At 41.3% G+C, this 27033-nt stretch overlaps 4 protein-coding genes across 7 annotated transcripts; 2 read left to right on the top strand and 2 right to left on the bottom strand.

Annotated features, from left to right (window-relative positions):
• Positions 1-2962: 2962 nt before the first annotated feature.
• FCF1 (FCF1 rRNA-processing protein) lies at positions 2963-7143 on the bottom strand. 2 transcript variants are annotated; one of them, XM_072116854.1, is made up of 8 exons: positions 7015-7143; positions 6573-6640; positions 6420-6488; positions 5262-5410; positions 5080-5152; positions 3879-3966; positions 3681-3775; positions 2963-3576 (listed from the first exon to the last, which is right to left on the bottom strand). In XM_072116854.1, the coding sequence occupies exons 1-8, from the start codon at positions 7015-7017 to the stop codon at positions 3528-3530; spliced, it is 594 nt and encodes a 197-aa protein (XP_071972955.1). In that variant the 5' UTR covers positions 7018-7143; the 3' UTR covers positions 2963-3527. The 2 variants fall into 2 exon arrangements, with proteins under 2 accessions (XP_071972955.1, XP_071972956.1); XM_072116855.1 differs by lacking the exon at positions 7015-7143 and adding an exon at positions 6855-6966.
• On the top strand, positions 7084-18150 carry AREL1 (apoptosis resistant E3 ubiquitin protein ligase 1). 2 transcript variants are annotated; one of them, XM_072116851.1, is made up of 19 exons: positions 7084-7223; positions 7762-7829; positions 7960-8186; positions 8269-8506; positions 8585-8748; positions 9180-9351; positions 9434-9651; positions 9729-9806; positions 9994-10135; positions 10214-10335; positions 10427-10502; positions 10728-10837; positions 10923-11102; positions 11812-11937; positions 12224-12353; positions 12428-12486; positions 12728-12817; positions 15107-15282; positions 17760-18150. In XM_072116851.1, the coding sequence occupies exons 2-19, from the start codon at positions 7814-7816 to the stop codon at positions 17860-17862; spliced, it is 2427 nt and encodes an 808-aa protein (XP_071972952.1). In that variant the 5' UTR covers positions 7084-7223; positions 7762-7813; the 3' UTR covers positions 17863-18150. The 2 variants fall into 2 exon arrangements, with proteins under 2 accessions (XP_071972952.1, XP_071972953.1); XM_072116852.1 differs by lacking the exon at positions 7084-7223 and adding an exon at positions 7286-7308.
• Positions 18151-18313: 163 nt separating this feature from the next.
• On the bottom strand, positions 18314-21126 carry NPC2 (NPC intracellular cholesterol transporter 2). The gene is made up of 5 exons (XM_072116856.1): positions 20975-21126; positions 19273-19363; positions 19086-19196; positions 18844-19016; positions 18314-18612 (listed from the first exon to the last, which is right to left on the bottom strand). Exons 2-5 carry the CDS (start codon positions 19349-19351, stop codon positions 18523-18525), a joined length of 453 nt encoding a protein of 150 aa, XP_071972957.1. The 5' UTR covers positions 19352-19363; positions 20975-21126; the 3' UTR covers positions 18314-18522.
• Positions 20712-26431, top strand: ISCA2 (iron-sulfur cluster assembly 2). 2 transcript variants are annotated; one of them, XM_072116858.1, is made up of 4 exons: positions 20712-20814; positions 24998-25097; positions 25342-25457; positions 26124-26431. In XM_072116858.1, exons 1-4 carry the CDS (start codon positions 20783-20785, stop codon positions 26296-26298), a joined length of 423 nt encoding a protein of 140 aa, XP_071972959.1. In that variant the 5' UTR covers positions 20712-20782; the 3' UTR covers positions 26299-26431. The 2 variants fall into 2 exon arrangements, with proteins under 2 accessions (XP_071972959.1, XP_071972958.1); XM_072116857.1 differs by lacking the exon at positions 20712-20814 and adding an exon at positions 21031-21178.
• Positions 26432-27033: the final 602 nt, after the last annotated feature.

A 27033-nucleotide genomic window follows, 5' to 3' on the forward strand; every position in this document is an offset into this window, starting at 1 on the left:
AGGAAGACACTGGTGTTGGGTGCTAGGGAGGAGCTTTTAATCTCTTGCACTTCCTGTCCCTACAGGATATAGGAGCATCCTCCAGGTGGGGGCCGTCATGGAACGTGGTGGAAAACATATGTACTCTAGAATGATACTGGTGCAAAGTACAACATGTCCCGCAAAAAACAAGCCATCAACCAGCTCTGTAGCCAAAAACGTAACATTGTTATGCCACTTGGAAGACGGCAATACAGAAATGATGCTTTTCTACTACTGCTCTCAAAAAGAAGTTCCTAAACAATAGGGGATACCAGCCCCAAAATGGTAACACTGGAAAAAGCAAAAAAAAAAAAAAATGCTGTCACATGACCCCAATAACGAAAAAGCAAAAATTTTATAGCCTACAAAAGGGGCCAATGAGGAAAGTAAAATCCTGGCAGCTGCATGTGGGGGGTCACGGCCACATGTGGGGGGTCTCTGTAATCGGGAGAAATTGTAGAACAAATTGTATGGTGGGTTTTGTATTTTTTTTCTTTTGGAAATGTGTAAATTTTAGGGCTAAATGAACGTATAACCGGCACAATTTGACCATTCTAAATGTCTCCTCCATTTTGATGTAATTACTATGAAGATCTCAAGGGGTTAACAATCTTCGTAAAATCTGTTTGATAGCTTGAGGGGTGCAGATTTGAGAAAACTGTATTTATCCCCAAAATAGTCAATTCTGAAAATCCGGAAAAGCGCTATTCGATTTGTAAGCCGCGCGACATCAAAATAAATTATCCAGACATTTCAAAAATGGTGAAAATGTAAAGTAGACATATGGGAAATGTTATTCAGCAACTTATTTAGGTGGTAAATCTATCTGCCTGAAAACGCAATGATTTAGAGTTTCAAAAATTGCAAATTTTTCCAAAAATTCATCATATTTTCTTTTTTTTTTTGTAAATAAATGCAAAACTTATCAGCCAAAATTTACCACTAAAATGAAGTACAACATGTGGGGAAAAAACAATCAAGCGACGCATGTCAGAATCCAAAAAATGGGACTGAGCCTTAAGCTGTAAAATGGCTGCGTCCTTAAGGAGTTAAGCTGCTTTCCCAAAATAATATTGATGAACACTATTCTCCAGGGAACAGAAACTTATCACCATCCCAGCCACAAATGTACTGTGAAGACTACAGCACTGACAAAGTATCTCTAGGCAGATTATACAAGATGGTGGCTGAATCATGAAATGGATGTCATTGAACAAAATGGCGTATGGGTGAACAAGATGGTGTCTGAAGATAAATATGATATCTCTCACAGTCAACTAAGCCCTTCAGGACACTACTGGGTTTTACTTTTTTTCATGCCACTCACTCGATTCATGCCAGGTTACACCAAAGATTTGCCAAAATCTGCCATATGTCACCGGCTATTTGTAAAATCAATGACCAGGCAAGGTTTACACCTTGCATTTTGAGATGCAATCTAAGTGCTTCCCCCATGTCAAGCTAACATTGCATTTTTTTTCTAAACACAATGAAAATGCAATGTTACCTTGATGTGATCACGGGGGAAGCCCTTGGATCGGGACCCCAGAGATGCCTGAAGGCAGTGCCTGAAAGACGGCGTCTGTGATGTCCGCTTTCAGGCACAGTGTCAGCCTATGCATGTGCATAGGCTGACACTGCTAATACCCTGCAATACTGATGTTATTATCATGAACAAGCAATCAGCTTTACATAATTTTGGATCATTTATTTTGATGTTGCACGGCTTACTAATCAAATATTGATTTCCGTATTTTCAGAATTGACTATTTTGGGGATAAATTCTGTTTTGATTGAAATTTTTAATATTTACCATTAAAACCACCCTACATAATTAACTCATTTTCAAATTTGCACCCCTTAGACTATCAGAAACAGTTTTTAGGAAGATTGTTACTATTGAGTTCTTCATAGTAATTGAATCAAAATGGAGGTAAAATTTAGAATGGTTAAATTTTGTTGGTTATGCGTTTATTTAGCCCTAAAATATACACATTACCAAAAGATAAAACCCATCTTAAAATTTGTTATACAATTTCTCCCGAGTACAGAGACCCCCGACATGTGGCCGTTACTTGTTTTATGGCTGCACAGCGAGGCGCAGGAGGGGTCTGCAGCTGCCAGGATTTTAGTTTTCCCATTTGCTCCTTTTGTACGCTATAGAATTTTCGCTTTTTCGTTATTGGGGCCATGTGCCGGAATTTTTTTTGCGGGATGGAATGCTTTTTCCAGTGTTACCATTTTGGGGTTGGTATCCCTTATTGTTTAATAAATTTTCACTTTTTTTTTAGGTCAGGAGTAGAAAAGCATCAATTCTGTACTGGATTTTTCACTGTATATCCTAATAATCATGTTGTTATCTTTATTCTATGGGTCAATACAATTACAGTAGACTTGAATATTTTTTATGTTTCACTCGAATCGTGTTTTTACGGCGGGTTACCCGAATTTTTCACTTTTGCTCTGATCGTCCCCGGGTTTTTTGCGCACGCGATCGGATTGTGGCGCATCGGCACCGGCATGCACGCGATGGAAATCAGGGGCGTGGCCGTACGAAAACCCAACGGATTTGGAAAAACCGCCGCATTTAAAAAAAAAAAAAAAAGTGTCGCTTGACACGCGCTTACCTGCGCCCACGATAGGACTGTGAACTTCAGTGCATTCTGATGAACTTCAGCGCAGCAGCAACACCTGGTGGATGTCGGAGGAACCAACTTAGTGAATCCCGGCAGAACCCGAATTCTCCGCAGAGAACGCGCCTCTGGATCTCGAATGGACCGGGTAAGTAAATCTGCCCCAATAAGTTTTCCCAGTTATTTGTGGTAAAATTAGGGGCCTTGGCTTAGTATGGCTCTAGATTCTACCATAATGTGGAAGAGGAGGGATTAAGTAAAAAGACATGAGTTTACAACATAGTAAAATAAAAATGGAAACAGGCACAAAGGATTGAAAATGTTTACTATCAATCATGTGAGTAATACATTTGCTGCAGGGCCATTCCGTTCTGGTAAATAGAAATTAGAAATAGAAACATAGAAATTCTGTTTTAGGCCTTCACAACAGGCATACGGCTAGATGGTCTTTGTAAAACTGACATCAGGTGATCAATGTGAAAATGACAAAACACATTAAAAAAAAGGAGAAAGAGCCAGGGCACATGTTCAGTTATTGCAATGCAAATACAGGAGTGGTCAAGCATACAGAACGGCGACTTCTGCCAAAAAAATGATGAAAAGAGAAATTTATGATAACAGAAGCTAGCGCACACTCCACCTGAGAAAAAGAACCTCCTTCACAACGGTACCAGTGCACACTGTACACTTATATTGTAGGTGCTGGTTAATCCCAAATGAAGACTAACTTTTCTGGGGCATTTATTTACTGAGCAACCATGTCCAGTAACTTGAGGTGTACAAACACACTTATCTGTATGAGTATCAGTTCAATTTAAAAATCAACATCCTCATGACGCCGAGGAAGAGTCCAGCTGGTCCAACAGTAGTGTACTAGAAGCGTGGTGCTCCGTAGTCATCCGGCATCCTCTCAATATTGTATCTATAGGGAGGAGACAAGATAGAAAATTACAAGGCTGAACTTCTACTCATCTTTTACAAAACTACTAAAAAAAAAAAAAAAAAAAGCAAGCAGTCTGTTCTCACCTGTGGTTAGAGATGTACATGATAGGGACCCCAGGAATCTTTCGTATCCGCCTCTTCAGTTCTCTATCTACTGTGGCCACTATGTAACATTTGTGCTTTAAAGAGATCAGTTAAAATCTGTTATAAAATGTCAGATAGATTCCAACACCTAAGAAAAAAAGCCACCCTTAACATCTACAGCAAAAATAATTATCTCACCTGCGTAACCCTCTGTACCAAGCAGTCATCTGCATAGGTTCCCGAGTGTGAGCATGGAAGACGTTCAAATGTGGGGTCCTTGGCAATCCTACGAGACAAAGATATTAAACAGTCTGGACTAGGGACAACATTTATTAAGATAGGAGTGGATGAGCAGAATGCTTAACTTTCCATAAACCAATCAGGAAGCAGACTTCTGCTACGGGTTGGTAGTATACAAGAAACTGAACTTATTGGAGTGACAGACCACCATTACATCTTTGTATTATATGGTTTTAGACAAATGTATTCATTATCTCCGTACCCTATATGCCTGACATTACATGCTCCCTGCTTTGAGGGATTCAAGTAGGAGAGGGAAGTCACCAATGGGAAGCTTTATCAGTTCTTCTGCGCCAGTTTTTGGCTTAGACGCACTGAAATAATTGTTATTATTGGGACTATGCCACCGTCATGTCATGTGGACGTGGAGGGGCACAGCCCGAGTGGGCCGGCATGGGGGCATTCCTGCCCTGTGCCTGCACACTTTATAAAACCTGCAAACACATAACAGTGAATGTTCACAGGTTTTCACCCAAAGCTACGCAGGGTCAGACCATGGCAGTAGGGCTTTTTCATACGGCAGCACACAAAGCGCCAGCGTATGATAAATCAACATCTTTGTCTTTCTAGCACTATTCATTCAGTTTGAGCGCAAATCAAAGTCGTACACTCCAACAGTTGCTTACATTTCTAAGTCTACCCACGAAAATTATCTGATATTATCAGTGGACCATACATTAAGTATGTTTTGATTTCCCCCAGTTCAGACAGTTCACTAAAATTAGTTTACATATCATTTTAACACATCAAAATAGCTGTATAGGTTTAAAACTTGTGGCAGCTCCTTGGAGTATATTTGTAAGATGGTCTGCTTAGTTTTTAATTGCTCAGCGAATTATTTTACACATTATATGGTATTAGGAAGTCAATTTCAATTTTAAAAAGGGCGTCTTATTGCTTTATTTTTACCAGGGACAAGGTACAGCAGACGCCATCAATGGTTCTCACTTATACTATAACTCCAACCTAAATATTCATCCACAGGACAAATGTAACCTTTGCCACAAGTCTGAAATCTTTCATACCTTGAGTACTACTTGTACTTTATTTTGTCTTTAAAACACAAGTTTCTCTGCCTGTGATGTGATCACCAGCTTACCTGAGTGCTACTCTGTACTTCTGACCCAATTTTTCCAATTCTGCCATCACACAATCAGTGATACAGGGGACACCTAAAGAAAAGTGAAATAAGACACAGATCACACACAGAGCAAAGCACACGCAGAGACATCTTTATGACTTTTTGCCACTACGTGCAGACGTCTCTCCTCACAAACTTACACTTAGCATACAGACAGTCCATCATGGACTGCACCAGGTCCAACTTGGCTTTAATGGAGAAATTAATGAAGTTGGTGTCCACAAGAATGTAGTATGGAGGGCCTAGATTTGTGTTATACTGGAAGAACATGCATGAAGGAACCTTTGGACTAAACAGAAAGGTAAATATGTTACATTTCCATTACAACACAGCTTACAATAAAACTCTAACACAATGTAAAAATAAATTAAGCACAGCTGAAGTATTAAAGGGGTTGTTAAAAAACTATATATATTCAGCCTGGAGGGCTGTAAAAACATTGTTACCTCCTCCAGCGCTTCCTTTGTCCTGCCCATCAGTGTCATGCCCGTATATGTTTCCAGAGGCAGGCACTCCTGCCTGACTACTTCCACTTGCCTGATACATAACTGAATCAAATGCTTTATAAGGAGTGCGGCATTAGACGGGCACAGCACTGATGGGTGGCAGCTCGGGACAACAGGTCAACAGGCTTTAGTGCTCAGAACCCACTTGCACGTGTTACAACATTTAAACATCTTATGTGGAAAAAATATATTAGATCTCTAAAAAAAAAATTCTGGGGGTGGGAGGTGGTTTCACACTGAGAACACCAACTCAAAACAATGTTTGCATAACTTATTATTTTTGATTCCCTTTTACATTAATTGCCTGAGGGTGTACAGCTATTTTTCCTCCCTTTTCATTCTGTATTTGTACAATAAAATACATTGAAAAAGTACAGTAACTCCAGTAACTAGAAAGCTGCAAGACGACCCTGAGAAAGCAGTAGCTTCATGAAGAATACCACTTGTACAATCATTAGTGAGCAAGGATGACATTTCTGAGAATGCAGCCTTTTCATTCACAATAAAGAATTGGTAACAGCTTTGAGAATGCAGTCTATCTAGTCACTACAGATGAACAGTGCCATCACTAGGCATAAGGTCATCCATTCAGTACAGATGAGCACTGCCATCACTGGGCATAAGGCTCATCCATTCAGTAGAGATAAGCACTGCCATCACTAGGCAATAGGGATTATCCATTCATTAGGGATAAGCACTGCCATTGCTGGGCATGGGGATTATCCATTCAGTAGAGCTAACAGTGCCATAGATGGGCATGCATAATATCCATGGCAGGTCTAGGCCTCTTACACTTCTGTCTCCTTGATGGCGCTTGGGTCATTCTTCTTCTTCTGAGTTACTATGCGATCCTTTTCTTTTCTAGACATTAGAGAAGGGAAAGTAATGAGGGTGCGGACATTGCGATATTTATAACTGTATTCCCCGGCCCCAGATTCCACTTACATGCGCTGGTCCTTTAGACTGATTCTCCGCTTCATCACCGCATACTTCTTGGCCTTTTTCTGTTTACCCTAGAAACAAGTCTATACATGTAAGGCTGCTTTCACACAGCACGCTCTATGCGCACACCTAATGTAAAGAACGGAGGCTTAATGTTCGAATTAAAAATACATTTTATGTCATCCATTATGTTCTATTTAGGCAGGTATCCAACATCCGTGCGTTTTTGGACGGAAAAAATAATGGTGGCTGCAAGCATGGATAAGGGATGCCTGCCTAACTTACCATAACGGATCAAACCTCCGTGCTTTACGGGGGTAAGGGACAAAAAAACGGCGGTGTGAAGTTATTTCCTGTACCGACAGAAAAATGCCCCATCACCCAATTCCTCATAATAAAAGAAACATAGACAGCAATGCTCCTCACACGGGCCTTCTACACTCACCATGCTGGCGTTCTCGCGTGTCGCACTCTGATGACGTCACGAGTCACGTCCCCTCTTTAGGCTTTCGTTGACAACCGTGAGCGGAAGTGCCACCCAAATACCCGGAACCGGCTCTCTTGTAGTCACATGACCCGCTGTACCAAACAAACAGAAGGGAAACTTGAGAGTTTCTTCGCATCTTGTGGCTAACGTCGTGTGTGGTGTAGAGGGTAAATGGATGGACCCCACGATGCGGCAGAGGCGGGTGGAGGGCATCTAGGCGGGTGGAGGGCATCTGGCACGTAGACAGCAAACGTGGGTTATTGGGGGCGCTAGGGGAGTGAGACAGAGGGGTTGTTATAATGCTGTATAGGGTATAAGGAGTAGTGGGTGAATACGTGGGTTATTAGGAGGGGCAGAAACTCTGTGTGGGGGTAGATGGTGATGAAATGTTTTATTAGTAAGGGCAAGTGAGGTGTAAAGAGCAAATAGATGATGTATGAGGGGGCAGTAGGCAAGTCTTAGGTGCAGTGGATGAATGAATAGGTTGTGTATAGTGTATAAGGTCATATAAATTGTTGTTGTTAGGTTGTATTGGTTCCTGGACACATGAATGAAGGATGTGATGTAAACGGTTCATTTGTGCAATCTGGTTTCTTAGTTTATTTGGCTATATCCCAGTTGACTTACAGAATGCATGTAGTGAAGTGATAGATTCCTAAACAGGACAGGTAAAAGAATGAGTGTATGATTTCTGCCTCTCATCAGGAGACATGTGGAGCCACCGATGCTATGAAGACGAGATCCATTGTCCGCACTGATGTTGTACGTTATCGGTGAGGCTTTTTCTCTTCTTTATGTTGAAAGCATTCATGCAGAAGGATCTACAAACAGTTGTTGGTCCTGTGTAGAGTGAGGGGATTTAGGGGTCCGATTCCTGATGCTTCTTCTGTTTATCCCTTGTAGGCAGTGTCACAGGCTTAATGTGTGTGCTGTTGATCACCATTAAATTCCTGTTTGAATTAAGTTCCCGGGTCCTAACTTTCTGGCATCATGAGGGACGAGAACGTGGCACAGAGCGTACTATCTACAACTATGTGCGGGGAAAGTACTTGGAGCCACGTGCCTGTCAGGTATCCTGGGACTGGAATGATCCCTGTGAGGTGGGACAGTCAATGGGATTTCGAGTACATGTAAGGATCTGACTTTATTTTTTTTATCCTTCCATCCTGACTTCTTTGTTGTAACTGCCTAATGTTGTTGGCTTTCTCCTAGTTATTTTATAGGAATGGACATCCTTTCCCTGTCAGTGGCACAGCTGCTCTACGAGTTCGTATTATACACACAGAGTTGTCACTTGAAATCCCGGTGACTCTAGAGTTGATCCAGGATCCCATGAGGAATGTGGTCAGAGCAGCTTTCACTGTGCGGCGGTCTGGGAGATATCAGATTAGCATCAGTGTTGGTGGCCTCAGTGTTGGGCATAGCCCTTATTACAAGGCTTTCCACCCAGGTAATAGGTGATTGAAGACACAACTACTCAGCTTCCTATGCCTCACAGAGAGTGATAACAAGGCTTTGTTCCTTTCAGGTGTGGTTGTTCCAGCGAAAACAGAGATTGTTTGTCACTTCTCCACTCTGGTTCTAACATGCGGGGAACAGCACACACTACAGATTGCTCCCCGTGACCAATATGGAAATGCTGCCTATGACAGTGTGAAAGACCTGGACAGCTATAATCTTAGTCTTAGTGAGGTAAGAGCTCCAGTTACTGTCTGACCAAAGTCATCACAGCTCTTCTAGAAAAGAATAATGAAGGCTATTGGCGCTTCTCTCCCGTACTGTATACTAGTAAAAATGTGTCCTGTACTATATATTCCTAGTGGGCTTCCTGTGGAAGTCATGGTCCAGTCACTACATGAACTTCAAAAATTCCGCAGCACATTCCAATGTATTCAGTTAATTGGTGAAGTACCCCACTAAATTTAGGATCAAATGAGATGATACATGAAATGTTAGTACCACATGCCTCAGTCAGTGGAACCAGAAACTATTACCGACCACTAAAGTTAATGTATTGGTTAAAGAACCAATATTATGCCACAATTTATACTGTACATGTAAAGGGGTTATTTGCATACATTGTAGAAAGCTAGGGATCTTCCTAAATACTCTTCCTTTTTTAGCTTGGTGTGGTGGGAATGGCTGATGGTTGCTGCCAGACAACAGTCTGTCATGGAAAACAGAATCGGGTCCTGATGCAGTTGTCTCTAACACAGACAGGATGTTTCCAGGCCACTCTGCGCTACCAGGGACGGCCAATTAGCAATGGACACTTCAACATTATTGTCCTGAGCGGTGAGATTTAATGTGGACATTATATTTACTTCCAGCCCATTATACAGTCTACATTAACTATTTACACTTTCTTGTGTCCTAGATGTTGAGAAAGCAGCAGTGGATAATAATGTTGCACGCTCTGGAGTAGGGGTCTTCTTCGAGGGCTACCTATATCCACCTTCAAGCCCACCAAATGTTTCTAAGCAGCAGAATCCCTCCTCTCCCACACAGAAAGAGGACAGCAACCCATTGTTCTCTTCCACTGCGCCAGAGAGGATGAAAAAGCCAAAAAAGGTGTATTTCTACATTTCCCCAAAGGTAAGGGTATGCTTGAGTATAGCGGTGGCTCTGCCAAATCTGCACATCTGTTCTGATCCCTATGTTTTCTTCTACAGCAACTCTCCATTAAAGAGTTTTACTTGAGGATAATTCCTTGGCGTCTATTTACTTTTCGAGTGTGTCCTGGCACCAAGGTGGGTCACAGTACCAAGTGTTGGTAAGAAGATGAGCATAAGTGCTTTTTCAATCTTTCACTATGATACAGACATGTACAATGCTATGAATACATTAATCAATCAGTCTCTGTGGGTTGGAGAACTTAAGATCAGGAAGTTACCATGAATATTTATTTATTTGTCTAAATCTTTGCTATTTCCTCAGTTTTTATACCTGCCTCCTGACCCCCTGCATGGGCTTCTTTCTTTACAAGTGGACGATGGACTGCAGCCTCCTATAGAGATTAGCTGCAAGGACCGGAACATTATAGCTGCCACATTTACACGTTTCTTGCACCTAAACATTGGTAATATAGCAATAGATCTGTAGAGTGTTTTATGTATACAGTTGATAAGGCTTCTAATTGTTCTTGTTTATGTCTAAGGGGGATCTGAGACCTTCCTGGACAAAGTGAGTTTCTTCCAGAAGGAGCTTAAACTTATTCATTGTAAGAAAAACCGTAACAAAATAACTCTAAGAGTCAGTCGGCACTCGCTGCTGGAGACTGTGAGTACCCTGTTTTGTGTTGTATCCTTCTTAAATCTTTTTACTCAATATTTGTAAAAAAGCCATAAACTTTTTTTTTTTTTTCTTGCAGTCACTTCGGGCAACTAGAAATTTTTCAGCTTCAGACTGGACCAAAAGCTTTGAAGTGATTTTTCAGGATGAAGAAGGTGTGTGTGTCTAAGCTCCCCAGGTGTATACTAATCCTTAACATTACCTTTTCTGTTTTCATATATACTTGTGTATTTCTCTGTCTTTCTTGTATTTTTTTTTTCCTTTTATCTTATTTTAATTTTTTCTCTCTAGGATGTCTTGCACTTACTCTTGTCTTGTCTTTCTGTACATTATAACTTTTCACAATTTACATTGGTCACGTGCTCTGTTTCTTTTGGCAGCTCTGGATTGGGGTGGTCCACGACGGGAGTGGTTTGAGCTGATTTGTAAAGTTCTTTTTGATACCAACAACAAACTCTTCACTCGCTTTAGTGACACAAGCCAAGGTTTGGTGAGTAGTTTTATTACAGTAGGTTATGTAAGAGTGTCTGTCTCCATGATCACAATTCACTTCCATGTCCTTTTCTCACTTCCAGGTCCACCCCAATCCCTGTCGCCCACCAGGGTTACGGATCAAATTGTATGAGTTCGCTGGTAGAGTTGTAGGAAAATGCTTGTTTGAGTCATCTCAGGGAGGAGGTTATGAACAGCTAGTGAGAGCCCGATTTACCCGCTCTTTTCTGGCTCAAATCATTGGACTTCGCATGCACTATAAGGTACTGCCAGTCTTCGTTTGACCCGAGGATACATGGCTTCTGCACATCCATTACAATGAGCCTGTGGCTCGTTGTAATGTACAGTGTGCAGAAATGCCATATACTGCGATACAGTTGTATTGCAGTATATGGTAGGAACGATCAGACCATCCAGGGTTAATGTACCCTAGAGGGTCTAAGAAATAGTGGGGGAAAAAAAGGTTTAAAAATTTTTTAAAAAATAATAAAATATTAAAAGTTTAAATCACCCCCCTTTCCCTAGAACTGATATAAAATATAATAAATAGTAAAAATCACGTACACATTCGTTTAATTTTTGAAAATGTATTAAAACGCAATAAAACCTGTATAAATTTGGTATCACCGCGATCGTACCTAACCCAAGGAATAAAGCAGAGCTGTTATTTGGAGCGCAGAGTGAAAGTCGTAAAAACTAAGCCCACAAGAACGTGACACACATGCAGTTTTTTTTCAATTTTTCCACATTTGGAATTTTTTTACAGCTTCCAACTACATGGCATGGAATAATAAATAACATCACGGGAAAGTAAAATTTGTTACGCACAAAATAAGCCCTCACACAGCTCTGTAAAATGAAAAAGCGAAAGCGAAAATACCCTGCGTCCTTAAGGGGTTAATTGATGGCCTCGCTTTATAGTGCCTAGATGACCCAAGTTTGAACACTTATATTTTTTTTTTTTCTCTACAGTATTTTGAGACCGATGATCCTGATTTTTTCCAGTCTAAGGTTCTCTACATATTAACCCATGATATATCTGAAGCTGACCTAGTATTTGCTGAAGAAAAATATGGACGTGGGGGTCAGCTGGAGAAGGTCAGTCCCAGAATATAGAATGATAATTGTCTTTTATGCAAACTTGCCAAAGAAGAAGTGGAAGGGCACATCTAGAAACTGTTAATTACATAGACATTACATCATATGGCGCAGAGCCCTATAAATATTAAGACAAAGGATCTTGTGGAAGCCACCCATCCATCAAATAGTTATAACATGGCAGCCATATTACAACACATGTACATTACATAGACCCAACTGACCCATCCATGCATCCATGGTGGACTGTGTCTGTTGTCACTGACTTCCCTATTTGCTCTTACAGATGGTGGAGCTGATACCTGGGGGTGCTCACATTCCAGTCAGCAATGATAATAAGATTTATTACCTGAACCTTCTGGCGCAACATCGTCTGTGTAATCAGGTGCGAGAGGAGGTGGAGCATTTCCTGAAAGGTGAGCGGTATAGTTTAGGAAGGGAAGAGATGTGTCATGAGACCTGTGATAACTGCTTCTTCCTATCATTTCAGGGCTGAATGAGCTGGTACCAGATAATCTACTTGGCATATTTGATGAAAATGAACTGGAGGTGAGAATTAGTCCTGCTTGTAATAGAGATTAATTCTCTTTTTTTTTTCTATTTCTGTTGCTCATATAGCTCCAACATAGTTCTAAGTATTACTCACATCTGTTCCCAGTGTGATGGACATTTACCACTGCCGCCTGTTGCGTATCACGGTTGTAGATGCTGTTTGTCACATTACATTCTGTAACTGTAGATATCTTGGATTTGAGCAGAGGTTTAAATGCGCTTGTCTTTTTTCCCTTAGCTTCTCATGTGTGGTACTGGACATATTGCTGTGCAGGACTTCCAGGCTCATGCTGTGGTCATTGGGGGGTCATGGCATTTCCGGGAGAAGGTAAGGGTTAGAGTCACCAGCCATATATCTTATATCATAGCTTTTATCCGTGGGGAGCGCTTAACAGTAGGTATGAAGGTGAAACCTTTATAACATAAACTATGGAGATTTCTTCATGAGGCTTAATCTCGAGTGTCTGATTGCAGTGCAAAGACGGACAGGGATCCCACATTGAGGTGGAGTCAAAAGGGTCAGGATCAGGGACCTACCCTCCCGCAAGACCGATCCCAGTCCCACGATAATACTCTAAAGTTGGAGTGAATACAGAGGTAGTTTAGTAATGCTGTCAGTGGAATGAGGATGAATGACTCCTTTAGGGTGCGTTCACAAGTTGCTTTAAAAACTGCATCATAATCTGTTTAGAGGGGATTTTAGGTGCAGTTTTGTAAATTTTAACAGATGAAAGACATGAACTGAAAATGGAAATTTCATTTTGAAAGGTAAGCCTGCTCGGTTCATGTCTTTCACCTGTTAAAATAAGAAACTACACCTAAAACCACATCAAAACCTATTGCGATGCAGTTTGAAATCTGTTTGTTTGGATCTGTTACAACTTGGCCTCTAAGGGTGGTGGCACACGTGGCGGTTTGAAACCGTTTTTAGGCCGTTTTTAAGCAGTCCATTAAAAATGCAAAAAAAAAAACCCATATGTTTTTGAAAACACATCAGTTTTTGACAGTTTTTCCCAATTCTCTTAAGATAATTGGAAAATGGACCAAAACGGCCATAAACTGCATGCCTTTTCAAAAACGGCATGTGGTTTTTAACGGACTTCTTAAAAACGGGTTAAAAACACCACCTGTGGCATCATCCTAAGGGCGCCCTCCCATGTGGCGTTTTCCTCACGTTTTTAAACGCATTCAAAACGCAAGTGGGAGGGGGCTTTGCCTGAAATGCATGCGTTTCGGTCAAATCCCCTCCCATTTTGGTTTTGGATGCATTTAAAAACGTGAGAAAAACACCATATGGGAAGGCTGCTTAGAAACTGTCTATCTTAATAGATAAACTGCATTCACACGAATTTGTGATTTCTCCAGTACTGCATTTCCTTGCTGTATGAATCCGAGTTACGTACAAGATAGGTTCCATAGATTTGTTCTTAAATTTAATTTGTATGCAAGTCAAAGCGGTATATTTTATAATTGTAGTTCCAGACTTTGGTGATGGCAGTTGCACATCATTACTATGGTAACAGAGCAAGAAATTCTGTTAGATCATCACTGGGAGCAGAGCATAAGTGGTGGGAGGAGTTACTGAGAAATAAAGGATCTTGGGACTTGTAGTTTCCATTGGCGGCCATCTTGGTGATAACTCCTCATACTTTAGAGAGGCCATATAATGTTGTGAATCATGAAATCAAACTATTAAAGCATAATTTTGTGACTAATGACATTGAGTTTTAAATGGATGGCCGTATTGCCCATTGAAATTGAGGGGGCCATATGCTAACCATATATGCTATATTTCACCGTGCGCGCTCACAGTACAGTAACCTGGAGCCATAGATGTCAATGGGAACCAATATGCGGATGCAAATTACATTCGAGTGAATGAGCCCTTCATAACATGATATTTAGTCTCTTTCCCCCAAATTTTGTTGTTTATCCCCTTTTAAGCAAAGGAAAAATAACAAAACTTTAAAAAATATATATATACCCCACAATTGGTCCCAATGAAAACATTACAAATGCAAATCATCCTGCAAAAAATAAGTCGAAACTCAATCCCTTGAAGAATGTGCTAGGGTTTTATTTGTGTAATGGCCTGTCTCCTAGTAGCACCTCCAGCCTCTTGACACTACGCTGACAGGCACAGCAAACCTACTTGCCACAGCTCGTATTGATGTGCCATCCTGGATGAGCTGCACTACCTGAGCCACTTGTGTGGGTTCTAGAGTCTGTCTCGTGCTACCACGAGTGTGAAAGCATCACCAACATTCAGAATTAACCAAAACATCAGCCAGAAAGCATCAGTACTAAGAAGTGGTTTGTGGTCCCCACCTCCAGAACCACTCCTTTGAGTGTGTCTTGCTAAATTGCCTTTGAAATTGGTTGTCAGTCAGTGTTTTTCTCCTAAGTGTACAATTACATTTCACAGAAGTTTTATTAACTTGGAGTTATATTGTGTTGTCCTTTATTTTGAGCAGTGTATATTACTTAAAAACACAAAAAGCAACTCACACACACACTTTGTTGAACTCTTCTTAGTTTACCAAAGTTGTGGTTTTAGTTGCTCCAGATTCAGTGTTATGTAATTTGCAATTTCTTCCCATCATGTCCATCTGTGAAGGTCATGAACTGGTTCTGGGCCGTTGTCTATAGCTTAACGCAGGAGGAATTGGCCCGTCTGCTACAGTTCACTACAGGCTCTTCTCAGCTGCCTCCAGGGGGGTTTGCATCTTTGTGTCCAAGTTTCCAAATAATTGGAGCCCCCTCTCATGGGACCCTGCCTACAGCTCACACCTGGTATGTATTAGTGTTGAGAATCTTCATGTTTGTCTAATGATTGCTGCGGTAACATTTAATTAATCAACATATACATATTATTGAGTGCGCATTCACACAATGCGTTGCGTTTTTTAATGTGTTCCAAAGGCTTCAACCTTGATCTCATGTTAAAGTAACATTGCGTCTCCATTGCCTTTGCTAAAACACAATGTTATTTGTGATGTGATCAAGGTTGAAGCCTTTTGGAATGCGTCAAAAACTCATCAAAAAATGTGACGCAACGCATCGTGCGATAGAGCCCTCTGGTTGCGTTCACAAGATGCGTTGCTTCACGGTTTTTTGATGCGTTTTTGACACTTTCCAAAGGCCCGGAGTGGCAGCATTCTTGAAAAATAGAGTTTTATAAAATATGCAAATGAGGCTTATGTCACCCAAACTATTGACTCCAAGGGCTGGTAATTTATGCCTGCCACCTGTATTTTAGTTTTAGCCAGGTCCTGCCCAAGTATTGCTGTGACTGCTGATGTCTCACGCGGAGACATACCTTGCTTGCAGCCAGCTCTGGAGCACCTCAGGACGCCTCGTGTTAATATATTTACTCACTGTACCGCCCTTCTTCCACAGTGCATAGAGCAGCTGACATGCGGGACGTCGCAGGACTTGTATTGTAACATGGAGTGAATAAATTAAAAGACGCTACAGTGAAGTAGTCGGAGAGCCCCAGACTGATTAGCGTAATTTTTAGATTATATTTTATAACTGTATACAGGCGGTCCCCTACTTAAGAACACTCGACTTACATACGACCCATAGTTACAAACGGACCTCTGGATATTGGTAATTTCTTGTACTTAAGTCCACGGCTACAATAAACAGTTGAAACAGTTACCAAACGTGTCTGTAATGAAGCTTTATTGTTAATATTGATTCTTATGACAACCCAATATTTTTAAAATCCAAAAAAGTTCTGGCTGGGATTACAATGATAAAATATACAGTTCCGACTTGCATACAAACTCAACTTAAGAACAAAACTACAGACCCTATCTCGTATGTAACCCGGGGACTGCCTGTATTGTCCAAATTGCGCTGTGTACAGTTATAATAAAATAAGTCCTGTGGAGCATAGTTTCTCAGGAACTTCTTGTAAAACTGATGGTATTGTATGGAAGTCCTTTAAGAAAATAGACAATACATCGTAAGTAAAACAGAGGAGGAAATCTTCAACTAGGAGTCAGGTTTTCTGGGGAAATATTCAATATAACCATGCTCCTTTATCTTCCAATCCATTTGTATTAGGACATGACTAAATGCTCTGAAGTATAGTTCTGGTCAGCATTGTTCAAGAAGCATGAACAGGCAGTTCATATAGGATAGGTTCTGTAGGTTTGTTAAGTTGAATTTATATGCAAGTCAAAACTGGTATAATTTAAATATTTTTTTTTTGTCAGTGACAAAAGGATTATTAAAATTTTGGGATGTAATGAGAACAAGGGTTAATAATAAAGTTTAATTGCAGCCACTTTTAATAAAGTTTATTTTGATAATTTGCAGTCTGGGGCTAAAGTTCAGTAAATTAAAAGCAACCGGAGAGCTTCAACAAAGGTTACAGTGGCCAAGGAGGTCTGTCTGTAACTGTTGTATCTGTTTATAAATCGAGAACTGTGTGTATTTCACAGGCAAGCTACAAGAACAAACAATCCAAATCAGATGGTTTCCTTCATAGCTATATATGTAGAAGTATTATGTGATTATGTATACTGAGTATAGATAAAAAAGTAAGAGAATAAAGTGCCTTACACCTTCAAACAATGAGTTCTATAGCAGAGAAGAAGTAAGACTGTGAAGTTCTCTGAAGACAAATGGACTGAAAGACTTCCTGGAATACAACCAGATGAATATAGACTGAACAGAGCTTTAACCTTACAGTTTATTATGGTAAACCGTAACAATTCAATTCATTGTCAGCTGCTTAGTGATTGTATCTAAGTGGCAGTAAAAGATTTCCTTTGAGAAATCACAAAGGTAAAAAACATAAATCAATGTGCACTAGGGCCTGCTACAACTAGGTGCTACACAACATGTTATTGGTTTCATACACAGCTGCACAGAGGTTATGTAGTTACCATATACGGTGGAGTGGGATAATGAGTGGAGGCAGACAAACTTACATATATAGAATGCACACATTAGGACATAAGTGTGCCCAAATCTTACACAGTTCGTTTCCATAGAAGAAGATATTTGGGCTGAAAATAAGTAACTGTGCCTGCATGTCTGTGATTAGCCGAAAGCTCACCTTTGTCCTCATCCCATTAATAAAGCTCTGTTTGCTTTGGCAAAATGTGCTTGGTGCTCTGAAAGTTGATGAGCACTTATGGCTCATTGTGCAATATTTGTAAGTAGACTTAAGGGTCAGCGGAGTACAGTGTGGCCATAGAGAAGTAGTTGTGTGTACAAAATACATCCCTAAAGTAACTTTCTTTTCTTTTTAGTTTCAACCAGCTTTGTCTCCCTACATACGACTCCTATGACGAGATGCACAGGATGCTGAAGCTGGCCATCAGCGAGGGCTGCGAGGGCTTTGGCATGGTCTGAAAAGCTAGGGCAACTTGCTCACACCAGAAGTTTGACTTCTAATTCTCAGTCATGTAACTCCTGATGGTGAGAAGCTAGGCACTGCAGATATGGTCCTACATACACTGCCATCTGCAGAGACTATCACTGCGGCATCTCAGATGGTGCCACATTCAAATTGGACTTTCTTGAATGGTCATACAGCGGCATGGTACAGGCAGTTGAAATTGTACCCTCACAAGAACTTTGACGAAATTTGTGAGAAATCTGTTCCTTGCTATTAAAGCCTCCAAACGTCTTATCGATGAACACTTATTACGATTTATCTATTCTAAATGCAATCTGTGGAGTGAAGAGTGCAGTGTGTATAGCAACATCACATCCCTCCCAACTTTCCCACACTACTGGGGCCAGCTTGTTTTGGAGTTGCTGCCGCTCATGTGAGAACGAGAAACAAGACTTGCACAACAGATTGGGACAATACTTTATTTGCGTTTAGAAACTGAGCTCCAGGAACAAGGGATGAATCAGCGATTGAAAACTTTTAATTAAAAATTAGCAAATATTTTTAGTCTTTATTTTGGCTCTAAATTGTTATAACTGCACAGCAGTCAGCAGCGAGAGAGAGGTTAAAAACACGCATGGAAGAGGAAGGATTGAGGATGGTTAATCTCAGCGTCATCAGCCATTAGTGATCTCTACAGGAATCAACCAGCAGAATAAGTCTTTGTTGTTGGCATCACGCAGCTCCCATTCCACCACCAGCTTTATCTACACATAAAAGAACAAGTCATTGTTACAGAGGTGGATTTTCCTTAAAGCAACCCAAGCAATAACCGGAGGCCCCACAACAGCTACTTCTCCCAGACACATTACTAGAATAAAAGGGATTCTTACTGACATCCTCCCGGTGTGCTTCTCTCCTAGTTCTAAGCAGAATTGTGAATTAAGAGAGCCCCCCAGAGTAGATCCCCTGCCTCACCCAGCATCCCATCCACTTACGTTAGGGTACTGTGGATTGATATCCATCTTGGTTAAATATGTGTATGTAACTCCATTCTTTAAGGGGCAGGAAATTCCACTTTTGCATCCATCTGCCTCTGGAAGTGGGAATGGTATAGGTATGCCACCTATTTTGCCATGAACGACAGCATTGCAGGATGGGGTATCCTCCTCTGCACAAAACATAGATATTCAGTCTCTGACCATACAGAGCAGGACTCGGGTGGATGGGTTTTGCTTACCGCTTGTGAATGTCACATTTATGATGTAGGTCCTGCCTTTAACAAGAGGACATGGCTGTTGAGGGCATGGACATACATCCACACTGATCAGCTTTCCTGTTGTGCTGCTTCCTGCAATGAGTAGGCTATTAGGGTATTTTTACCACATCATGAGCATATCCTTACCATGCATCCCACACACACTCACCACATTCCTTGTATATAAGGGGCTCACAGAGCACAACAGGGACAAAGAGCAGTACCGCAACCAGATGTGCCAGCGACATGATCCCAACTTCCTGTAGAAACACAAGTAATTGGTGCAGTGTTATGACACCAAAACACAAAAATACGTTTCGACTGAGCAGGTTTATTAATAAATTCAACTGCAATCATCCCTGACCCTTGAAGCTCACCTACACCTTAGATCTGGAGACCCAGCCTTTTACCCTAGTGTACTAGTAGAGTACATGTTCAATTTACCTAGGACTTGGAAGAAAAGGGTTTGAGGTGAGAGTGAGGTTGTTACTTTAGGTACCGCAGAAGGAGGACGAGGCAGGAGCTGAAGGAGAGGTGGAGGTTTCCGGACAAATCGCTTCTAATCATCACACCTCCCATTACCTACAGCAGGAATGGCAGCTGACTGTAGTTGTGTCAGTGGTCCCTGGCGATGGCGATTCTGCTCTTCACCCTTCTCAATGCCTACACCACCTTCAGTCAGCGCCACTCCTGCCCTCTCTGATACCCCTCTCATACAAATACCTTATTGCAGAGATTTATTTCCTCCTGGCCAACCCTTCTTTGCTTCACAAAATCTGTTGTGTGGGGGAAGGGTCAGTGAAGTAAATTAGATGGGAGATTCTGCCAACAAATACTCAATATCCATGGCTGCCTTCAGCTCATACCCACTGGGGGATCAGAGGGAACAATGATCGAAACTGTAGAACCTACACATTTATGTCCCAAGGTGATCCTGGAGCTGTAGGCAAGAGCAAGCACAGTCATCACCCATCACTTCCTCTATTGTCACACTCAGCACCACAAGCTGCTAGTCACAAGACCCAGGACTAGGGTCACCAAAGGACAATAACAGGAACGTGGGCCAGTACACCCCCCACTGCAGGGCTCTGTGATGGTTTTACCTACATCTCTGTACTCCCACCCCAACATAGCAGCAATAGAAACAGTCCTTTCCCTACCAACCCAGACTGTAAGGTACATCACCACCCAATCTCAGGAATCTGTGTCTCCCATATCACCCTTTGTCCACTTCCTCAGACCTGTCTCTAGGAAGGTTAGGACTAGATGCCCGTGACAGTGAAAATACAGTGGCATCCCTTTTTAGAACAGGTGGGACATGGCTTCAATAAATGCAATACGTTTTAATGTGCCAACGCCATGGCCATTTTGTTTGTGTACAGAAAGTCATAAAGTTTGGTTTTTATAAATAATATTGGGTGATTTGGGACAGTAGAACACTGGTCAATAAGGGACTCTCAAATCATTTTGACCATTACCATTAACTTTGATTCCTGTTACAGAAAAATCAGTGTCCTTATACATATCACCCAATAAGCTAATAAGCTTCTCTACTGGCAGGTGGGCGTTGCCAGATCTGTTTACTCCAGCCGAGTACCGCCCACTTGACAGTTGAGACTCGCATCCTGAGTGCCAATACTAAGGGCACGGATTCCTTGATTACAGTAGGGGCTGGAGAAATGATACCAATTGTGTCGGCGCGAGTGGAGAGGTGAATGGCCACTCCTAACGCACATTACTGTAGTAATTCCTAAGAGCTCGCGGACAATGAAGCCTGGAGAACACAGGAGCAGGACTGCCGCCGCCACCCCAGGACTGCGCGCTGCTCGCCCCCCGCCATTCACTACTATACATTCTCCCCGGGCTCTCACCTCTCCGCCGCCGCTCACGGGTCACTTTCCTCTTCTCTAGGGGTCTTGTGATTTTCGGAGTATTCCACCCTTCCGCAATAGTTCGCTGACGTCACGTGATGTGATCCTGCCGTCTAATCAGAAAGAAGGGGCGGCGCAGAGGCGTGGCTGACACAATATGGCGGCCGTACGTTTCCTGTGCTCAGTGTTCAGATCGGGGCAGAGGTGAGAGAGTAAGGACGGTGACAGTGACGTATATACCGTGGAAACTTACCACAGGCGTATCGCGAGCACTTCTGCCTCAGCTTGTACAGCTGTTGTGTCGTGACAATAGTTTTATCTCCTGCCTTGGCCCTAGGCTAACATGACATTCTGTTAATCCGGTAAAAGGCAGGATCATCTCTCCTCACAGGTCAATTATTGTTCCCCTCTGTACTACATTCCTGTGCTGGACGTACATTCAGGTGACAGTGGGCACCCACATGAAGGCAGCGGCTGGAGTGGCGTCTATGGGTCACCGCACTCCCTGCAGGGTCTTATCTGCCCAAGAGCAAAAGGTCTTCTAGAAACAAACAGCCCGATCCTTATCACCTTCACGTCTCCCAATGGGAGAGAAAATGAAAGCCTTACCCCAATCCCAATATACAAATGCACACTTGCCTCGTAGCATCTTTCACTTGGATAATTATATATTAGTCATTTTTTTTTACAGTAAAAGTTTTCTCAATTTCAGGAGGGCTGCCTGGTTTTGGAGTAAGCCCGGTTCGGGTTTATTTTGAATGTATTTCCCAGACTAGACACCGTTCATGGGACCTGTTCTCCCATCTCTGAAACCTGAAGTCCCTTTCTCCCTCCAAGACTATTGTCCCATACTAAAAACTTGATTCCAGGGACTCCTAGCATTATAGGTGACTATGGTACTAGGACCCAGGTGCCTTCATCAGATTCTATATTTCATGGACCCAGTCACAGATACAGCCATGTGAAACTGACCTTGATAATAATAATAATAATCTTTATATAGTGCCATCATATTCCATAGCACATTACAATTCATAGGGGAAGTATACAAATATAATATTACATTACGGAGCACAAACAGTCTACGAGGCCTTACCTCTAACGGTGCTGCCACACGTCACATTCTTGGACTGTTTTAACCCTTAGGCGCACCAGGACGTTATAGTACGTCCCCGAGGCTACATACTGAGCGCACGGGGACGTTCTATAACGTCCTGCTTCTGGCACCGGCTCGCGAACGGAGCCGGCACCAGAAGCAGCGGCTGTCAGCTGTCTAGTACAGCTGACAGCCTGCGCTAACACCCGCGATCGGAGCCGGCTCCGATCGCGGGTGTTAACCCCTTACACGCCGCGGTCAAGCATGACCGCGGCGTGTAAGGGTGTCTGCGCCGTGAATCGGATCCCCCGTGCCGCTTACCGGGGGATCCGATCCACTTCTGGGCAGCTCCGAGGACTGGCATGTGCCTCGGAGCTGCCCGGTTGCCATGGCAGCCAGACCCCTTCCGGGTCTGACTGTAAACTGTCTGAGCATGCGCAAGCTTGCTCAGACAGTTTACACTGCTCTACAATAAAATAGTATTGTAGAGCAGTGTATTGGACTTAAACCAGTGATCAGAGCATCACTGGTTCAAGTTCAAGTATGTATAAGTAAAAAAAAGTAAAAAACACTAAAGTTATCACATTACAATAAATAAAAAATAAATACATTAAAATATAAGCCCCTAAAATGTCACTTTCCTATAAAAACACTTAATAAAGTATAAAAATCACAAAAACACAAAAAAACACCGCATATTTGGTATTGCCGCGTCCGTAACAATCTGTATAATAAAACCGAATCGTTACTGGACCCGCACGGTAAACGCCGTAGAAAAAAAACGCAAAAACGTTCCGAAAAAAGATAATTTTTAATTAATACCCCATAAAAAATGCTCTAAAAAGTGATTTAAAAAATGTTATGCACTCCAAAATAAGCCCACTAAAAAGAACAACTCTTCTCGCAAAAAATAAGCCCCTAACTAGATTTGTCAGCCGAAAAATAAAAAAGTTATGCATATGAAAAGATGGTGATGCTAAAATGAACAAGATTTTCTCCAAATTGGTTTTTATTCAGTACAACTGAATAAAATACACAAAACTCCCACATATTTGGTATCCCTGCGTCCGTAACAATCTGAATAATAAAACAGAATCGTTATTAGATTCGCAAAGTGAACCCCGTTAAAAAAAACCCAAAAAAAGCTAAAAAAAAAGACAATTTTCAATTAATACCCTATAAAAAATGCTCTAAAAATTAATTTAAAAAATGTTATGCAATCTAAAATAATACCACTAAAAAGAACCATCCTTCTCGCAAAAAATAAGCCCTTAAACAGATTTGTGAGGCGAAAAATAAAAAAGTTATGCATATGAAAGTCGGTGATGCTAAAATTAACAACATTTTTGCCAAATTACTTTTTATTCAGTAAAAATGGGAAAAATAAAAAATCTATATAAATGAGGTCTTTTCGTAATCGTGGCGACCCATAGAATAAAAATAATATACTATTTTTATGGTATGGTAAACGGCCAAAAAAAAAACAAACAAAAATCTTCCTAAAAAGTGATGATTTTCATTTCCTCCACAACAAAGAGTTAATAAAATCTCACCAATTAGCCTATAGATTCCCCGAAATTACGTACCAGAAAAGTGCATCTCATGTGGCAAAAGAAATAAGCCCCTATAGGTCCACATTAAAAAAAGAAAAAAATTATAGCCTGTACAATGTGACATAGCAAATCTGATCTGGATGGCGCCTCCTTCCCTCCTATGCCCAGGCGTGCGCCCATACAGCAGGTTACCACCACATATGGGGTATCCGTGTACTCGGGAGAGATTGGGTAACAAACTTTGTGGAGCCTTTTTTAATTTAATCCATTGTAAATGTTTAATTTTCCACCCAAAATGAGTGTATTGTGAAAAAATATTACAATTTGCAGACTGCACCTCCATTTTGTTTTAACCCCTATAAAACACCTAAAGGGTTAACAAACTTCTTAAAAGTGGTATTTCATACATTGAGTGGTGTAGTTTCCACAATGGGGTAATTTATGAGTCTCGCTATTATTTAGGCCTCTCGGTGTCAATTAGAAGTTGAGCAGGTCCATCTAAATACAGGTTTTGGTGATTTTACAAAAAATGTGAAAAATGATACCTAAATTCTGAGCCTCATAACATTCTAGTAAAATATGTGGAATCTTAAAAAACCATGCCAACATAAAGCAGACATTTGGGAAATGTAAGTTATGAATTTATTTGGGTGCTATGACTATCTGCATCAAAAGTAGAGAATTTAGAATGTTGAAAATAAAGAATTTTTCCAAATTTTTGCCAAATTTTGGTTTTTTTCATAACTAAACGCAAAAGATTTCATCCAAATTTTTAAACTAATTTGAAGTACAATGTGTCACGAGAAAACAATCTCAAAATCCCCTGGATATCTCATAGCGTTCCAAAGCTATAACCACTTATAGTGACACAGGTCAGATTTGAAAAATGGGACCGTGTCCTTAAGGCCAAAAGAGGCTGCGTCCCCTAGGGGTTAAAGCATTTGTTTTTGAATGTTTACCATGCGTTTGGCTGCTTTGAACCTGTTTATCTTCATTTCTAGAAGTGTAGGCAGCTGTGAAACAGATTAAAACCAGCCAAACGCTTGGTGAGCTTATAAAAATTCATTCATTTTAAGTCCGTTTAAAAAATGGTTCGAGGACGCAACATGTGGCAGCACCCTAAATCTGCCATTAGAGAGGGTCGGACCACGTTAGCTGAACAGCCTTTCCTTCAGAGATCAGTGGTAATGGCTAACAATCATCTCCTTTGTATGGTTATCTTATGAGTGTCCATTTATATTAGACATTAGTTGGTCTGCTTGGACTGTAGCAGTTGTGAGTGTTGGTTGTGGGGTCTATTGCTTCAGTCTGCTACTGATGTTCAAATTGGTCTAGGATGAGTGTGGATATGACCTGCACTGTTTTCTTGAATAGGAGCCTTCTTTCCTCGTGTACAGCATATAAACAGCCTCTGCGATGTATGTCTGATGCTATGACAAATGGAGAAGTTTACCTGGCGGAGAGCTGCGTGAAAGTAAGAGCTGTCCCATTCTCTATCCCTTGCCTTCACAGCCACAGCACATGAAGGTTGGTGCCTTGTTCACACTTCCACATGGTGTTTTTTTTCTGCTAACATTGCGTCATTCATCATGTGTCTTTTCTGCATCAGCCTTGTGAACAGTGGCCAACCCACAAACTGCCAATCAGTCCTGTTTTTCTTGTCATATACACAAGATGGTATCTTGTGTTGTAACACAGCTATAATATCTGTATTCTAGAGACTGCAACAGGTTACCAGTGGCCCCGAGTTCTTGCGGCTCCAGGTGGACAGTGGGGGCTGTTCTGGATTTCAGTATAAATTCTCTCTGGACACGAATATGACAGAGGAGGACAGGTGAGGGACATAGTGTAAACCATATAACTACAGGACTAAATGAAAATAAAATACATTGTGGTTACATGGCTGAGCTGAGTGAGAGCAGAAGTAGGACCAGGTGCACTGGTAATTTTTTTTTAAATCAGGTAGTTTTTATTAAAGGTTTTTACCTCTTTTTCCATACATCAATAAACCGTATGCATATCAACACAGAAAAAATCTGCCGCAGACAGCAAACATGAATCTAATCATAAGTACATATTATCACAGGCAAAATACTAAATTTTCCCGTTTCCACATTCCTGTACCATTTACTATGCTTTTAATCTACCCGTAACACAAACCTAATCCCAAAGCACTGGTTATTTTACACGTTTAGTAGGTGTGAAGTTTACAATGAGAGGTTCTACGTGTCAATGCGTAGTACAAAATTAAACCGTGCCATACTACCTATGACTTCAACTTTGTGTCCCAACATTGTGTGCAGCATGGCACTATCCAAATTTTACACTATATGTGACATAAGACAATAGCACATTGAAGTCTTTTTACTCGGTCAGAACAGGTGTACACTGGTAATAAGGCATTATAATCCAGATGTATTACAGTTGTCTAAATGTGGCACATGTGGCCTTGATACATTTTTACGTTTCAGTTTCATAGGATCTTTTCCTTGTCTTGTAGGATGTTTGGAGTGGACGGGGCACGTGTGGTGGTTGATGTCCATAGTCTTCAACTGGTTCAAGGAAGCACTATTGAATACTGTGAAGAGTTAATCAGAAGTTCCTTTCAGCTGACGCACAATCCACAAGCAGCACATGGTTGTTCCTGCGGATCCTCCTTCTCTGTTAAGGTGTGATGGAAAGGACTTGTTTTTTGTTTTTTTTGCAGAGGACTTTGAGCTCCTTTCAAGGGTGAGGCTTCATCACTCCGTCCACATGCTGTTCCCTGCCTCTTCATGTAAATAAATCTGTATGATATATAGACTCCAACTCTCTGTTTTCCATATCCAGTCACACGATAAAAGGGGAGGGAAGCACTGGACATTTCCATCAACCAGCTTGCTGGGAAGGCACAGAGAAACATGGCTATCGCAAATATCAGTTCTGATACCTGAGTGGATCAGAGCTGTGCTGATTAGTCTGTCATGCTAATTGCTATCAGAACAACAACTTCCAGGAAGGGAGAGGAAATCAAAGTTTAATAGCAACTAGCACATAAAAACGTAATGGGTAGCTCAATTATAAAATAATAAATGCATATACCGGTTTTCCCCTAAGTCTATACACTGAATGCAGATGTTCCTATCAATGGTCATTAAAGGCAATATACAATCAGGAATCTACAGTACTTTCTGAAGTAGTTCCTGATGTAGATTCCCCCTCCCTCTACCTACCAGCTTAACTTTTTTTTTTTTTTGTTCAGGCGCATGTGCAGAGCTCCTTGACAGACAGATAGGAGATACTGTGCATGCTTCCAGAGACGAGCCAGAACAAAAAAAGATGAGTGGGTAGAAGGATCCTCTGTGGCTACTGGGGACGCGTGGAGCAGCCTTTGTCCCTGATGCTCTCTAAAGGCTACTCCATGCCCCCCA

Source organism: Engystomops pustulosus, chromosome 7 (genome assembly GCF_040894005.1).
Source record: "Engystomops pustulosus chromosome 7, aEngPut4.maternal, whole genome shotgun sequence".
NCBI classification, from domain to species: Eukaryota; Metazoa; Chordata; class Amphibia; order Anura; family Leptodactylidae; genus Engystomops; species Engystomops pustulosus.

Bases quoted from the DNA above. Each gene is read 5' to 3' on its own strand.
- FCF1 (XM_072116854.1), bottom strand. The intron at 6,489-6,572 runs GTAAGTGGAATC...TCTAATGTCTAG, and splicing joins AGTCTAAAGGACCAGCGCAT to AAAAGAAAAGGATCGCATAG. The intron at 3,776-3,878 runs GTGAGATAATTA...ATCTCTTTAAAG, and splicing joins TGGTACAGAGGGTTACGCAG to CACAAATGTTACATAGTGGC.
- AREL1 (XM_072116851.1), top strand. The intron at 9,652-9,728 runs GTAAGGGTATGC...TTTCTTCTACAG, and splicing joins ATTTCTACATTTCCCCAAAG to CAACTCTCCATTAAAGAGTT. The intron at 15,283-17,759 runs GTATGTATTAGT...TTTTCTTTTTAG, and splicing joins CTGCCTACAGCTCACACCTG to TTTCAACCAGCTTTGTCTCC.
- NPC2 (XM_072116856.1), bottom strand. From the start codon at position 19,351: ATGTCGCTGGCACATCTGGTTGCGGTACTGCTCTTTGTCCCTGTTGTG. The intron at 19,197-19,272 runs GTGAGTGTGTGT...TACTCATTGCAG, and splicing joins CCTTATATACAAGGAATGTG to GAAGCAGCACAACAGGAAAG. The intron at 18,613-18,843 runs GTAAGTGGATGG...TTTTATGTGTAG, and splicing joins TCAATCCACAGTACCCTAAC to ATAAAGCTGGTGGTGGAATG.
- ISCA2 (XM_072116857.1), top strand. From the start codon at position 21,132: ATGGCGGCCGTACGTTTCCTGTGCTCAGTGTTCAGATCGGGGCAGAG. The intron at 21,179-24,997 runs GTGAGAGAGTAA...TTTCTTGAATAG, and splicing joins GTGTTCAGATCGGGGCAGAG to GAGCCTTCTTTCCTCGTGTA. The intron at 25,098-25,341 runs GTAAGAGCTGTC...TCTGTATTCTAG, and splicing joins TGGCGGAGAGCTGCGTGAAA to AGACTGCAACAGGTTACCAG.